Source organism: Globicephala melas, chromosome 17 (genome assembly GCF_963455315.2).
Source record: "Globicephala melas chromosome 17, mGloMel1.2, whole genome shotgun sequence".
NCBI lineage: Eukaryota > Metazoa > Chordata > Mammalia > Artiodactyla > Delphinidae > Globicephala > Globicephala melas.
In genome coordinates, this window is record NC_083330.1 from 78,805,403 (window position 1) to 78,818,168 (window position 12,766).

Sequence of the window (12,766 nt, forward strand, 5' to 3'; positions counted from 1 at the left end):
TTCCTCCCAACTCGAAAACCTGGGTGTTCACGTTCGCATCGATAGCCTATCTGGCTCATAGTTGCAAAGTGTCGATCAGTATAAAAGTGTAAGTCAGAGCCCATCGGCACTTACCGTGTACTGCCGTGGAGAGAAATTTACCTTCTCACAGTGCGGGAGGCTAAGTCCAGGATCAAGGTGCCAGCTTATTCAGCTCCTTGTAAAGACTCTCTTCCTGGTTTGCAGATGGACACCTTCTCACTGTGTCCTCACGTGGCTAAGACAGCAAACTCTGGTGTCTCTCTTTCTTTTTTTTTGGCCATGCCACTCAGCTTGTGGGATCTTAGTTCCCTGACGAGGGGTCGAACCCAGGCCCCCGGCAGTGAAAGCAGGGAGTCCTAACCACTGGACTGCCAGGGAATTCCCTGGTGTCTTTTTCTCTTACAAGGACACTAATCGCATCATGGGGTCCCCACCCTCATGACCTCATCTAACCCTCATCACCGCCCAAAAGCCCCACCTCCAAATCCTATCACGTTGGAGGTTAGGGATTCAACATAGGAATTTGGAAGGTGGAGAAAATTCAGTCCATAACGTAGCTTAACACTAGCTACCTTACCAAATTATCTAATTAGTTCTAATAGGGTTTCTTTTTGGTTGAATTTCTTGGGATTTTAAATTATGCAATCATGTCATTTGCATATAATTTTGTCTTCTTTCCCCTAGTATTTAGTTTCCCTGCATTATTTCCTTAACTAAAAGTTACAAACTACTCCTCCTGTGGGGCTCTCCCAGGGGCCCTCTGAGGATCCCCCCTGCCCAACTGGCCACAACTACATCCTGAGCCCATGCGTGTAGGCCTATGGATGGCTAAAGGAATGGGACTAAGATGACCACTGTGGGTCACTGTGTCCTGCCGATGTTTGGGGCTGGACAGTGACTGTGCAGGTGTGCCCTGGCGTCACGGGCATTTATTTATTTATATATTTTTAATGTCTCTTTTCTTGCTTTGCATTTTTGAAGATGATCTGGGTTTTTAAAATTTTATTTATTTTTAATTTTGGCTGTGCACAGGCTTTCTCTAGCTGCGGCGAGCGGGGGCTACTCTTCATTGCGGTGAGCAGGCTTCTCATTGCAGTGGCTTCTCTTGTTGCGGAGCACGGGCTCTAGCCGCATGGGCTTCAGTAGTTGTGGCATGTGGGCTCAGTAGTTGTGGCTCGCGGGCTCTGGAGCGCAGGCTCAGTAGTTGTAGCGCACGGGCTTAGTTGCTCCGCGGCACGTGGGATCTTCCCGGACCAGGGCTTGAACCTGTGTCCTTCGCATTGGTGGGCAGATTCTTTAACCACTGCGCCACCAGGGAAGCCTTCTAGTTATTTTTTAGGTAATGTGAAGTTAGTGTTCTTTCTTCTATTTCAAACCTTGTTTAGAAATATCTTCTCACTTCCAATGGTTACCTTTTATTTTGGATGTTTTTTGTTGTCCATTTCTAGACATCCACTCTTCCAAAACTAAGCTTTGGGATTGCTTTGTTATAGAAGGTGCAGAGTTTCACCAACCTTAGCTCTACAAGACCCGATTAGCCAAACAGGAGCCTCCTCCAGTGCCCTACCGCCCTCCCCAGGGGCGACCTCTTGTAACTCTTTGAGCTGCCGATTTGGTATTGAATTCCACAGTTCCGAACAACATACTTCTGCATCCGGAACTCTGTTTTCTAACTGAGGCCTTACCTACTGACTTTGCCTCAGGAGGATGAAGCTTCAGCTTCTCTCACCCACTTCTTCACTCTTCCCCTCTCCCCTCTTCCTAACAGAAACTCGTTATAATGGTCCTGAGGTCAAGATGCCAGGACATCCTGAAATACACAGCTGAGTCAGGTTATATTCTGTGGTTACTTTTTATTTTCCCAGGAGTTAACAATTACCTTATTTTGGAGTTGTTATTGTTGCAGATGGCCAGGGTGGGCCAAAGAGCTTAGTTTACAGGATTTAGCACTGGGGAACTGCTGGATCAGGCGCACACGTTTGGAGAGAAGGAGCCTAGGGCTCTGCACGGAGGGGAGATGGTGAGGACGGACAAGCTGGAACTTTATCGGAACTTGATAAACTAGAGCTACTTATTACTCTGGTGTTCCTGCCCCTACAAACGGTGTGTTCTTAGGTGAGGTGAGCCCCACATGAAATTTGAATGCATTGCAGAGTCACCATAACTAGAGAAATTATGAAAGGACCTGGACAGAGGCACATCGCTGGGGCAACCCTGCAGGGAGAGCAGGTTACGGAAAGAGTCCAATTCTGGAAGCAGGCTGGTCCTGGAGGCAAGTCAGGTAAGATGATACTGGAAGCAGGTTGTGGAGGTGGGTTCTGGAGGAGGATTCTGGGGTGTGGGCTCCAGAGGAAGGTTCTGGAAGCGGGTTCTGGAGGTGTGACAATGGACGGCCGACCATGGCACCTCACTGGAGCCAGGCCGGAGCCTGGGTACCCGCGCGGAGACAGGAAAGCGGACCTTAAGAGCTGCACGGGCGCTCGCGCTAGCAAAACCGTTAACCCCATTGCGGATGTTTTCGGACTAGCCCCGCGGAGGCCCCCCAGCCGGTGCGGGTGAAACCCGCGCAGCCCGGGGCCCTGCGCGGCGCAGTGTTTTTCCCTTATCCGCCGGCCGGCGGTTGCCAGGGGCGACCGCATTCCCCCGGGGCTCCGCGGGCGCGGGAGGGCGGGGCCTAGCCTCGGACCCACCTCCTTCGCACCCTGGTTGGCCAAGGCTGCTGTCCGTCGGAGTCTCCGTTGCCGCCGATTGGGCAGCGGAAAGTTTCGCACGCTCGGCGCCCAGCGCCCCGCCCCGCCCCTCCAGCCGACTGGGCCACGCCTCCCACCCGCTCCGGGAGAGGGCAGTGTGGGATCCCGTGCGCCCGGGGTTCCTGCGCCAGCGTTGGCTTTCGGGCGGCGCGGCCCGAACGGCGGGCGGCAATGGTCCCTGAGGGGAGGCCGGACGGTGCGGGCGCCGGCGAGGAGAGCGCCCGGCTGCAGGCGGCGGGCAGCGTCCGCAAGGTGGGAGTGCCCCAGGGCGGGGGGCGCCGGGAGGTGGGGTTGCCGGACCCGACGTGCTCCTGTCGCCATCTGACTCCGGCGGGCGCGGGACTGCCGGGTCGGCGCTGGCTTCTCCCGTCCGAGCGCGCCGCTAGACTCCGGGGCGAACCCCGCATCTCGCTCGCCCCTAGAGGCAAGGTGGGCTTATCGCTGGGGAAGCTGGGGCCCGGTGCGGAGCCAGGGCCCAGCTGTCTGCCTTTGCTGGGCTCCTCTCTAGCCCGTTTGGGGACCCCTCCTGTGCCGAACAGGAAAAGGTGGGAGTGCAAGTCCACCTCTTGGTTTTCTCCAACGCTTCAGGACCCCCTTCTGTGACAGGTGTTGGGCTCTGGTCAGTGACAGCCCGTGGCCCTAGTGTTTGTTCCTGGTGCCCATCATTCCTCCTTTTCTAGCTTTGCCCTCTCTCTCCTAGGGCTGTTCAGCTTTGCCCTGGGCACCCAGCTCTGTGTTTAATGAAACTTTTAGCAACAGGTGGCTGAAGCCTCGTGGGTACAGGAAATGGCTGGAGGATTGCCCAGCTAGGTGGTTTGTCCCTCCTCACCTACCCGCACCTCTGCCCCCTCCTGAAATCCCTGACCCCACGCGCTGTGGACTGTGGACCATTTCCAGGACGACTGGGGAAGCTCTGGAAGGGAGGGGGTGTGGAGACATTCAAGTCTGTGCCTGGGAAGGAGAGGGTGCTCTGGCTGCCTCCCTCTGCAGCCCGGGAGCCCAGTTGTCCCCAGGTGGTCAGCAAGAGGCTGCCCCAGTGTTTATGCCAGGCCTTGGGCATCCATGTCCCCAAGGGTTTTCAGTCAGGTGCCACCAAGCATAGGTGGCACCTGCACCCACAAGGGTGTGAGGCCTGGCCCTGCTGACCATCTTGCTGATTGTTCCCAGGCCTGTGCTGGCATAGTTGCCCCCACACGTAGCCAGTTCTGGACACTGCCCATGCCATTTCCTCCTGCGCTTCTGGGGGATCCGCTAGACCCATGCCATCAGGGCCATTGCAGGGAGGGTGTGGGGGGTTGCCCCTCTTCTCCGTCGGAGTGGAGGTTCTTCCACAGGTGGGCGAGCTGGCACATCCCTTTACCACCTGGTGCGGAAATGGGGGCGAGTGTGGCTCTCAGCCCGCCCAGCACTGCGGACTGGGCCGTAGGCACACCTCCTATCCAGGTCACACAGCCAACCTGCCTTCTGGAGGGAGCGTTAGGGTCACAAGGCCATGGGGGTGCTGGCTGCGGAGCTCAGAGGGGACCCTGGCTCAGAGGCCGTGGTCTCCCGCCTCCAACACATCTCTCCGGGAGCACTTGACATTGGAGACAAACGAACTGTGTTGATGGGGACAGCCCTGCGGGGCTGGAGGTCTCTGCCCGGCACGTGGACCACCCCTCCCCAGGCAGACAGCTGTGCTGCTCACCCAGAACCCTTAGAACCTGCTGGAGCTTTGCAGTTGGACCTTCAGAGGGATAGGGATGTAGCTTCGGCTGTGGCCTGCCCCTCTGTCCCCAAATTCTCAGGCCTCCTGGAGGGGAGACTGCTCACATCCTCTGCTCATTCCCTTTTGCACCAAGTGGGTATGGGAGGCACTACGGAGAAGAGGCGCAGGCTAGTGGGAAGACAGACACTCAACAAGCAGAGCGGAGAGAGGAGAGCCGTGTTTTGTCTTGTTCCATCCTGGTGCCACCCTGACACCAGCCCCCTTCCCATCTACAGATGAGGGCCTGCCCAGGGTCCCACAGCAGGGAGTCCTCCAAGTTGATTGCTCTTTCTCCCATTGTTCAATGTGGACAAGTCCCCTCTCCCCAGTTACCTTGAAGCCTTCTATCCTTCAAGTCCCAGAAGAATGCCTCCTCCTGCAGGAAGTCTTCCCTGATTGATCTCTCCTGAGAATACTGGAGTGTGGATGAGATGTTGGGCCATAATCCAAGGTGGCTATGCACCAGGAGCCTTGTCTGTGCAAGGGCGTGAGGCCTTCTTTAGGGTGCCCCCTGCACAGGGCTGGGACAAACTAGAGCCCCCAGAAGGTGGGAAACTGCCCTGTGTGTGACAGTGGGGGCATGCTTCCTCAGATTTGCGGAAGACAGTGGCCATTGTAGGGAGGCCAGCGTCAGCCCCGCATGAATAAAACTTCCCCTGTCTGTGCCATCAGGGCAGGGTCCTGGGAGGCACCGTGTTCTCGTCCCTGCTCCGTTTGGGGGCCAGGTGATCACCTGAGCCTGAGAGGACGTTGCCCAAGGAAGTACGTTCTGAGAAATCCTTCCCAAACTCTTGGGCTGGTGACCGACCCAGACGGGAGGGTCCTTAAATGGCCAGGAGGAGGTGTGGCAGCTGCGGCTGCACCACTCCCACTGGGGCCCTGAAGCCCCTCCCCTCACCAGAGGAAGCCTCTCACCCTCGGAACCTGCCGCAGGGCTCCCTGCTTGGGGCCCGGGACGTGGGCAGGCTGGCAGGTGGCCCATATGCAGTACAGAACCCGCGCAGAGGCACTTCGGATGGTGGCCGTTGGGAGGCCTGGCCTGCTGCCTGTGAGCAGAGGGACCCTGGGCCTGCGGTTTGGGACGGAGCCCGGCAATGTTCAGCGTGGCCCAGGGGAGCCTCCTCTCCGTTAGCGCCCCAGCGGGAGCCGGCTGGGCATCCCCTCCAATTAAACGTGTGTGGCCTGGCATAATTGTGTGGGCGGGATGGGTCGTGGGGGTTACAGAAGGAATTCAAAAGTGCAGGAGGATGTGTGGTGAGTAATTGGCCATCTCCCGGTGGGAGCTCCAGGCTGGGCTGCTGAGACCCAGAGCCACACTGGACAGGCCCAGATTCTTCCCGGGGCCCCAGTCCCAGCCACATCCCCCCCTGCCATGTCCTTGCTGGCCCGGCCCCCGTAACCTGTGGCCTCTCGGCAGGGCTGTGACCTCCTGGCAAATTCGCAGCACGGCTGCCTGCAGAGCCGCAGGGCCCAGATCCACCAGCAGATCAACAGGGAGCTGAGGATGAGGACGGGCGCCGAGAACCTGTACAGGTGCGTGCTGGCTGCCTGGGACACCTGCCGCCGGCCGACCCGTGGGAAAACAGTGCCGTGTTCCCCGAGGCCCCTGCGAGGCAGGTGCATCCCGGGGCAGGGCAGTGACCCAGGTGGGTGCCTGGTCTTGTGGTCCACATGTGATTCCGTGACCGTGGCCTCCCATTCAGGCTCCTGAGAGGCAGGGCTGGGCCTCCCACTGGGGTCTGGGGCAGTCATGCCGCTCAGCTGAGACCCTCACAGGTGACTCAGGCCCCCACCTTGGTGGCCCAAACTGGCAAGGGCAGGCTCAGGGCCAGCCGAGTTCTGTTCCGTGCGGGACTGGAGCAGGGCTTGAGGGGATGTCCCCACTGCTGTGCAGTGTGGGAGCCTTTGAGATGCACATGGTGACCAGCAGCTGTGTGCTGACCTTCACACACGCCAGTTCTACTGGTGATGGCCCGAGGCCCAGGGAGGAGGCCTGGCCTGCTTGAGTGCAGACTACCAGTGAGTGCAGAACCAGCCCCAGGGCGGGGCTCGGCTGGGCCTGGGCCACTCCTTTTCCTTAGCAGCCCTGGCCCCCTGTCCCTCCCATCTGTAGGGCCAGCCCTGCCTTCCTGGACCTGTGGCCCCACTGGCAGGCACAGAGAGGGTCTGATCCCCGCCCCTCCAGGGAAGTTGGCTTCCATTCGCTGTGGAGGGCAGGCTGAGCTGTGTCCTGGGGGGCGCGAGAGGTGGCGGAGGACACTTACACCCTGGAAGCTCAGGGACCAAGGAGACGTGCTTGGGCCAGAGTCACGACATACCCGCGTGGACAGGAGTCTGCATGAACCATGGGGGCTTGCAGAGAAGGAGGAGGTCATCTGGCGGGCCCTGGACCCCACTGCTGCCCCCCAAGGGGGCTGGGCCCGTCAGCACATCACCGTGGGAGCAGGCTCCAGAGCTCAGGCTAGGGCAGGGGCTGCAGCGAAGCCCAGGGGCGTGGGGCCGCCTGCAGGGCTAGGGCTTCACCTCAGCCTGGCCTCCCCTAGAGCCACCAGCAATGCCCGGGTGAGGGAGACTGTGGCCCTGGAGCTGAGCTACGTCAACTCCAGCCTGCAGCTGCTGAAGGAGGAGTTGGAGGGGCTCGATGGCAACGTGGACGCCGACCAGCCCCAGAGGTGTGTGTGCACGCGTGTGCAAGGACACGGACTGGCCCCAGATGTGCGTGTGTGCATGTGTGCAAGGACGCAGGCTGGCCCCAGAGATGCATATGTGCAAGGATGCGGAGCGGCCCCAGAGGTGCGTGTGCATGCGTGCGCAGAACAGCACCCACCACGTGTGTGTGTGGGAGGATGTGATCCAGGACAGGGCGTGGTGGGACGTGTGTGGTGTGCAAGGACATGTACCATAATCAGAGGAGAGGCGTGTCCCGTGGGGCGGGAGTGGTAGCGGGTGGACTGCGTGGCCACTGGGGACAGCAGAGTCCAGCCTTAGAGCCCAGACTCGATGCTTCTGGTTCTAGCGAAGGTATCACTGTCCCCATGATCCCCCTGGGGCTGAAGGAGACCAAGCAGCTAGACTGGGCCACGCCCCTGAAGGTGAGTGCTGGCCTGTGCACCCTGGGCTCGGAGGGGTCTTTGGGGCTTCCTAGTCCAGCCGTCTCACAGAGATGAAGACTCTGAGGCCCAGAGAGGAGAGGGGTCTGCCCTGGAGCCACTTGGCCTCCCCAGGCTATGGGGGATTTGGATTGGGTGGGCTTTGCAGACAGGCACGCACCCTGGGATGGGTGTCAGCAGAACTGGAGGCCCCAAGACGGCTGCAGGGTCCTGACTCTCACTCTGAGGGTCCCTCTGGCGGGGGCCACCTCTTCCAGTCAGAGCCTGTGCTGAGAAAACCCGCTGGTTCCTGGGGCCTTGTTGGGGCTCGTGAGCCCGGCTGCCCTGGCTAGCTCGCCACTCCGGCCAGGCCGGCAGAAAGGTGCCTCGCCTCTCGGCCTCAGTGTCCTTGCCTGTCAAGTGGCAGGTAGCACTTGCCTCGTGGGGTTAATGAGGGAATTCAAGTAGAAACATCACCAAGTCTCCAGGCCCCATATCTGTGGTGGGGGGCACCCATGTCAGTGTGTAGACCAGGGCCTCCCCTCGCTTCGGGTCTTCACCCGCGTCGGGCTGGGAGACTTCAGGGAAGCCCAGCGCCTGTCCCTTCGAATCAGGAGCTGATCTCAGGGCACTTTGGAGAGGACAGTGCTTCCTACGAGGCTGAAATCCGGGAGCTGGAGGACCTGCGGCAGGTGGGTGGGTGCCTCCCAGTCCATAGGTGAGAAGACACAGGCTCGGTGCTGCTGGCCCTTTGGGAATGGCTACTCTGTGCCTGTCCCCACCCCAGGGACCCTGCCTGGGTCTCTTGCCCCAATGCCCTGCACAGTCTCCTGGAGTGGCACGTGGTCCACAGCAGCCCCCAGGAGGGCAGGTGTGACCGTGTCTACCCCTAGGCCCTTGGATGCTCTCCTGGGGCTGTGGCATTCAAGGGGATTCCCAGGGCGGTGTGCATGCCATGAGGTGGGCTGGGGCCGTGGGACCCTGCTGACTTCCACCCGGCAGGCCGCGCGGACCCCTAGCCGGAGCGAGGCGGGCCTGGAGCTGCTCACGGCCTACTACAATCAGCTGTGTTTCCAGGAGGCGCGCTTTGTCACCCCTGCCAGGAGCCTGGGGCTGCTGTTCCACTGGTAGGGGCGGGGCGGGGCGGGGCGGGGCGGGGGGCGGCGGCCGCTTCTGAGACCCTGGCTTCTCGTGAGGGCTCTGCCCAGCCTGACCCGACCCTGCAGGTATGACTCGCTGACGGGGGTTCCGGCCCAGCAGCGGGCCCTGGCCTTCGAGAAGGGCAGCGTGCTCTTCAACATCGGCGCCCTCCACACCCAGATCGGGGCTCGCCAGGACCGCTCCTGCCCCGAGGGCACCAGCTGTGCTGTGGAGGCCTTTCAGAGGGCTGCGGGTGAGAGCCGCCCAGGGCTGGCCCCCCAGCTGTGCCTGCGTGGTCCTGGCTTCCAGGCGTGAGGGGCAGAGCCTTCTCTGTGGCCAGAGCTAGGGGCCCAGTACGATGGCCCCCTAGCCCGAGGGGTCACACGCACAGGCCCTCTGTGGGGCGCAGAGGATGTTCCCCAACCAGGGCCGAGCACACGGGGTGGGGGTGGGGTGGCCCCGCCGTGCCACCCTGAGCCCCCTCCCCTCCGCAGGGGCCTTCAGCCTCCTGAGGGAGAACTTCTCCCACGCACCCAGCCCCGACATGAGCCCCGCCTCACTCTGCATGCTGGAGCAGCTCATGACCGCCCAGGCCCAGGAGTGCGTCTTCGAGGGCCTCTTGCTGCAGGCCCCCGTGGCTCCGCGTGACTGCCTGGCCCAGCTCCACCTGGCTCAGGAGGCCGCCCAGGTGAGGGCGGGGAGCCCGGCCAAGCTGCGGTGTCTCAGTGAGCAGCAGGGCCTGGGTCGAGGGTGCCGGCCGGAGCTTAGGAGCAGAGCCAGGATCTGGGCGGGGGGCGGGTACAGGGCCTCCTGTAGGGCCCCAGAGCCGGCTGTCAACCCCGAAGTCCTGAGTCCCCGCCTCTGGGGCAACACCAATCAGGGCAGGAACCGGGGCCCTGCCCCTGAGCTCAGCCTGGCATGGGGCAGGGCCGCTGGGACTTTGGTCGAAGCCAAGCCCCAGGGTGGGGAGAGGTGGGGGCCCAGGCCGCTGGGCTCGCGGGAGGCCCCACCATCCTGCCGTGTGCGCCAGCAGGTGGCGGCCGAGTACCGGCTGGTGCATCAGACCATGGCCCAGCCGCCCGTCCAGGACTACGTGCCCTTCCCCTGGACCACCCTGGTGCACGTGAAGGCCGAGTACTTCCGCGCCCTGGCCCACTACCACGCGGCCTTGGCCCTGTGTGACGGCGCCCGTGAGTGCCCCGCCCCGCATGCCCGTGTGCCGGCAGGGCCCCGCCGGCGCCTCACCGCCCTCTCTGACCCACAGCGGTGGCGGAGGCGGAGCTTCCAGCCCTCGAGCAGATCTTCCTCGGGCTCCCGGCCTCGTCTGAGCCCCGGGGCCCCGCCCTGCCCCAGGAGCAGGAGGACCGCCGGAAGCTGGGTGAGGCGGCTGAGGGAGGGGCGGGGCGCTGGGGCCTCCGCGGGCGTGAATGACCCACTCCACCCTGTCATCCCCAGCCCTGATGCCCCGGCGCTGGCGGGTGGGGTCCCCAGCTCGCCCGGAGCAGGGGCCCCAGCAGTGCGGGCGGCGTCGGGAGGGGGCGGGGGCAGGGGGGACGAGCCACACACGGCGGCAGTTCTTTCACGGCTCAGACCTGCCGTCGGGCCCTCAGGATGAGCCCAGAAGCCCTCGCTTGCCCTCCTCTCGCAGCACCTGGTGGTGGGGGAGCTGGGGCCCAGCCTGGAAGGGCCAGGCAGGCAGCGTGTGACAGCTCTGTCCCGTGCAGGCAAGGCCCACCTCAAGCGGGCCATCCTGGGTCAGGAGGAGGCCCTGCGGCTGCATGCCGTGTGCCGGGCCCTGCGCAGGGTGGACCTGCTGCAGGTCGTGCTGGCCCAGGCGCTGCGGCGCTCTCTGGCCAAGTACTCGGAACTCGACCTCGAGGACGACTTCTGTGAGGCCGCCGAGGCCCCTGACGTTCGGCGTGAGCAGCCAGGCCCCTTGGGTGGGTGTGTCCTGGCCCCAGGGGGGCGGGGGGCGGGGGGCGGAGGCCTCCTGGCGAGCAACAGCCATTTGCCACAGAGCTATGGGCCCTGGAAGGAGGAGCGGGGCACTTGGCGGGGGAGCCGTGACGGCAGCTCCACGCCCCCCTCTCCCTGCACCTGGGACCCCCAAGAACCACCCCGCGGGGCTCCTCCTGCTGGTGGCCCACAGAGGGGCCGGTGTGCACGGGCTGCATTCGGGTCACCCACTCCCGCTCTGGCCGAGCCGCACCCGGCTGCTTCCCAGGGTTCTGGGGCCGAGAGCCTTGGGCTCAGCCACGCCCTCCCTCCCCCTTCTCCCTTTCAGCTAAGACGCAGCGGAGGCCGGAGGGCAGGGCGCCCAGCTTCTCCCGGGTGAAGGTGGCTGACATCTTCCATCGTCTGGTGAGCACCTCCCAGGCCACCCCCACCTCGGCTCTGCCCTGCGTTCTCAGGCAGGCCCTCGATGGCGGCCCAACCCTGCCCGGCCCCCTTGCAGACCCTGCTGGTTTCTGTCCCCAAATGTGGAGATCGGGGCGAGGGTGCTCCAGGCCGGGGCTCCCCCGAGGGCAGCAGCCCAGCCAGGCCTCTGACCTCTGACCTCTGGCCGCCCCCAGGGGCCCCTGTCCGTGTTCTCAGCCAGGAACCGCTGGCGGCTGGCAGGGCCCATCCACGTGGCCCGAGGAGAGGGCGGCTTCGGCTTCACGCTGCGGGGCGACGCGCCCGTCCTCATCGCGGCTGTCGTTCCAGGGGGCCGGGCCGCGGTAAGGGGCCCCGCCCCGGGGCTGACTGCGGGAAGGGGGAAGATGGGACTGGCCAGAGGTGGAGGGGTGCCCGCGGGACTCTCCCCGCCTCCCTGCAGGCGGCCGGCCTGAAGGAGGGTGACTACATCGTGTCAGTGAACGGGCAGCCGTGCAGGTGGTGGAAGCATGCAGATGTGGTAGCCCAGCTGAAGGGCGTGGGCGACGAGGGCGTGAGCCTGCAGGTGCTGACGCTGCTGCCTGGTGCCGAGCCGCCTGGCTCGGTGAGCCCCGGGGCCCTGGGGGGGTGGTCCCTAACTCCTTGTCCCGCCCCGGCCCTGGGCCTTCCGCCAAGCCCCCAACATCCGCAGATGCCAGGAGGGCACTCGGGTGACCTTCCAGGCAGCAGCCGCCTATGCTGCGGCCTCCACCTGGTAGCAGCTCCTGCCCTTGACAAGGCCCCAGCCCACCCCTCAGCTGGCCTCCACCCTCCTGGAGGCCCCGGGGTGCCCTGCTGCATGGCCGCCCTCCCAGGGACCCCGCCATGTGCCCCCTGAATACCACCCAGCTCGTCCCTGTCGCACTCACCAGGCTGGCCACAAGCAGGCCAGGCCAGGGTGCCGACCGATACCCATTTCCATCCCGAACACAGGGGGACCGCCGGCCAGCCCTGGGGGCGCTTCTGAGGAGCCAGAAGGAGTGTGGCTGGGAGACACCAGGGCCCGCACAAGCCAGCCCCAGGCCCCTCCTTGGCTGGAACCGCAAGGCCAAGAGGGGCAAGGCTGGAAGGAGGCTGTCCCCAGCCCCACACCCCTGAGCCGGGCTGCCCAGGCCGGCAGCGAGGGGCCAGCTCTCCCCACACCCCAGCCCCAGCACAGGCTCCAGCTGACTGGGGGTGAGGACCCCATGCACGCCTTCCTGACCCCAGAGCACCTTCGGGCCAGTCTGCTGCCCCACCCAGTGCCCAGAGCTGCCCATTAAAGACGTTGTGACATGAGGTGTGTCCGAGCCCAGTGATGTGGGCCAGGTGCTGCCCCCCCATACGGGAAGTGTCACAGTCGCCTCTGGACCCCAACTCCCAAGTGCCAGGAGGCTGCCCCTGGGCTGCCCTGTCCTCCTGCGCCCCGGGTGCCCACTTGAGGGCAGCTTCCCGGGTGGGCGTGTCCGGCTGCCCTTCTTGGATCCTGAAGGAGCCGTCCCCAGAGAGCCAGGCAGGCTGGGGTGACGTGTTGCCAGCGGGTCCCTGCAGCCCAGATGCCCCCTGCCCCCCGTGCTGGGCTCCTGAGGCCCCTCAGCTGAGCTCTCCCCATCCCCCCGCCCCCC

General features: G+C 63.6%; 1 protein-coding gene across 4 annotated transcripts; it reads left to right on the top strand.

Moving 5' to 3' along the window:
• Positions 1-2,844: 2,844 nt before the first annotated feature.
• Positions 2,845-12,413, top strand: RHPN1 (rhophilin Rho GTPase binding protein 1). Of its 4 annotated transcripts, none has more exons than XM_030876268.2 (15): positions 2,845-3,023; positions 5,936-6,051; positions 7,062-7,190; positions 7,535-7,610; positions 8,222-8,299; positions 8,610-8,734; positions 8,834-9,000; positions 9,242-9,435; positions 9,781-9,937; positions 10,012-10,125; positions 10,472-10,666; positions 11,032-11,108; positions 11,321-11,467; positions 11,566-11,727; positions 12,096-12,413. In XM_030876268.2, exons 1-15 carry the CDS (start codon positions 2,943-2,945, stop codon positions 12,258-12,260), a joined length of 1,983 nt encoding a protein of 660 aa, XP_030732128.1. In that variant the 5' UTR covers positions 2,845-2,942; the 3' UTR covers positions 12,261-12,413. The 4 variants fall into 4 exon arrangements, with proteins under 4 accessions (XP_030732128.1, XP_060143240.1, XP_060143239.1 ...); XM_060287257.1 differs by having other exon boundaries at positions 8,685-8,734; XM_060287256.1 differs by having other exon boundaries at positions 7,125-7,190.
• Positions 12,414-12,766: the final 353 nt, after the last annotated feature.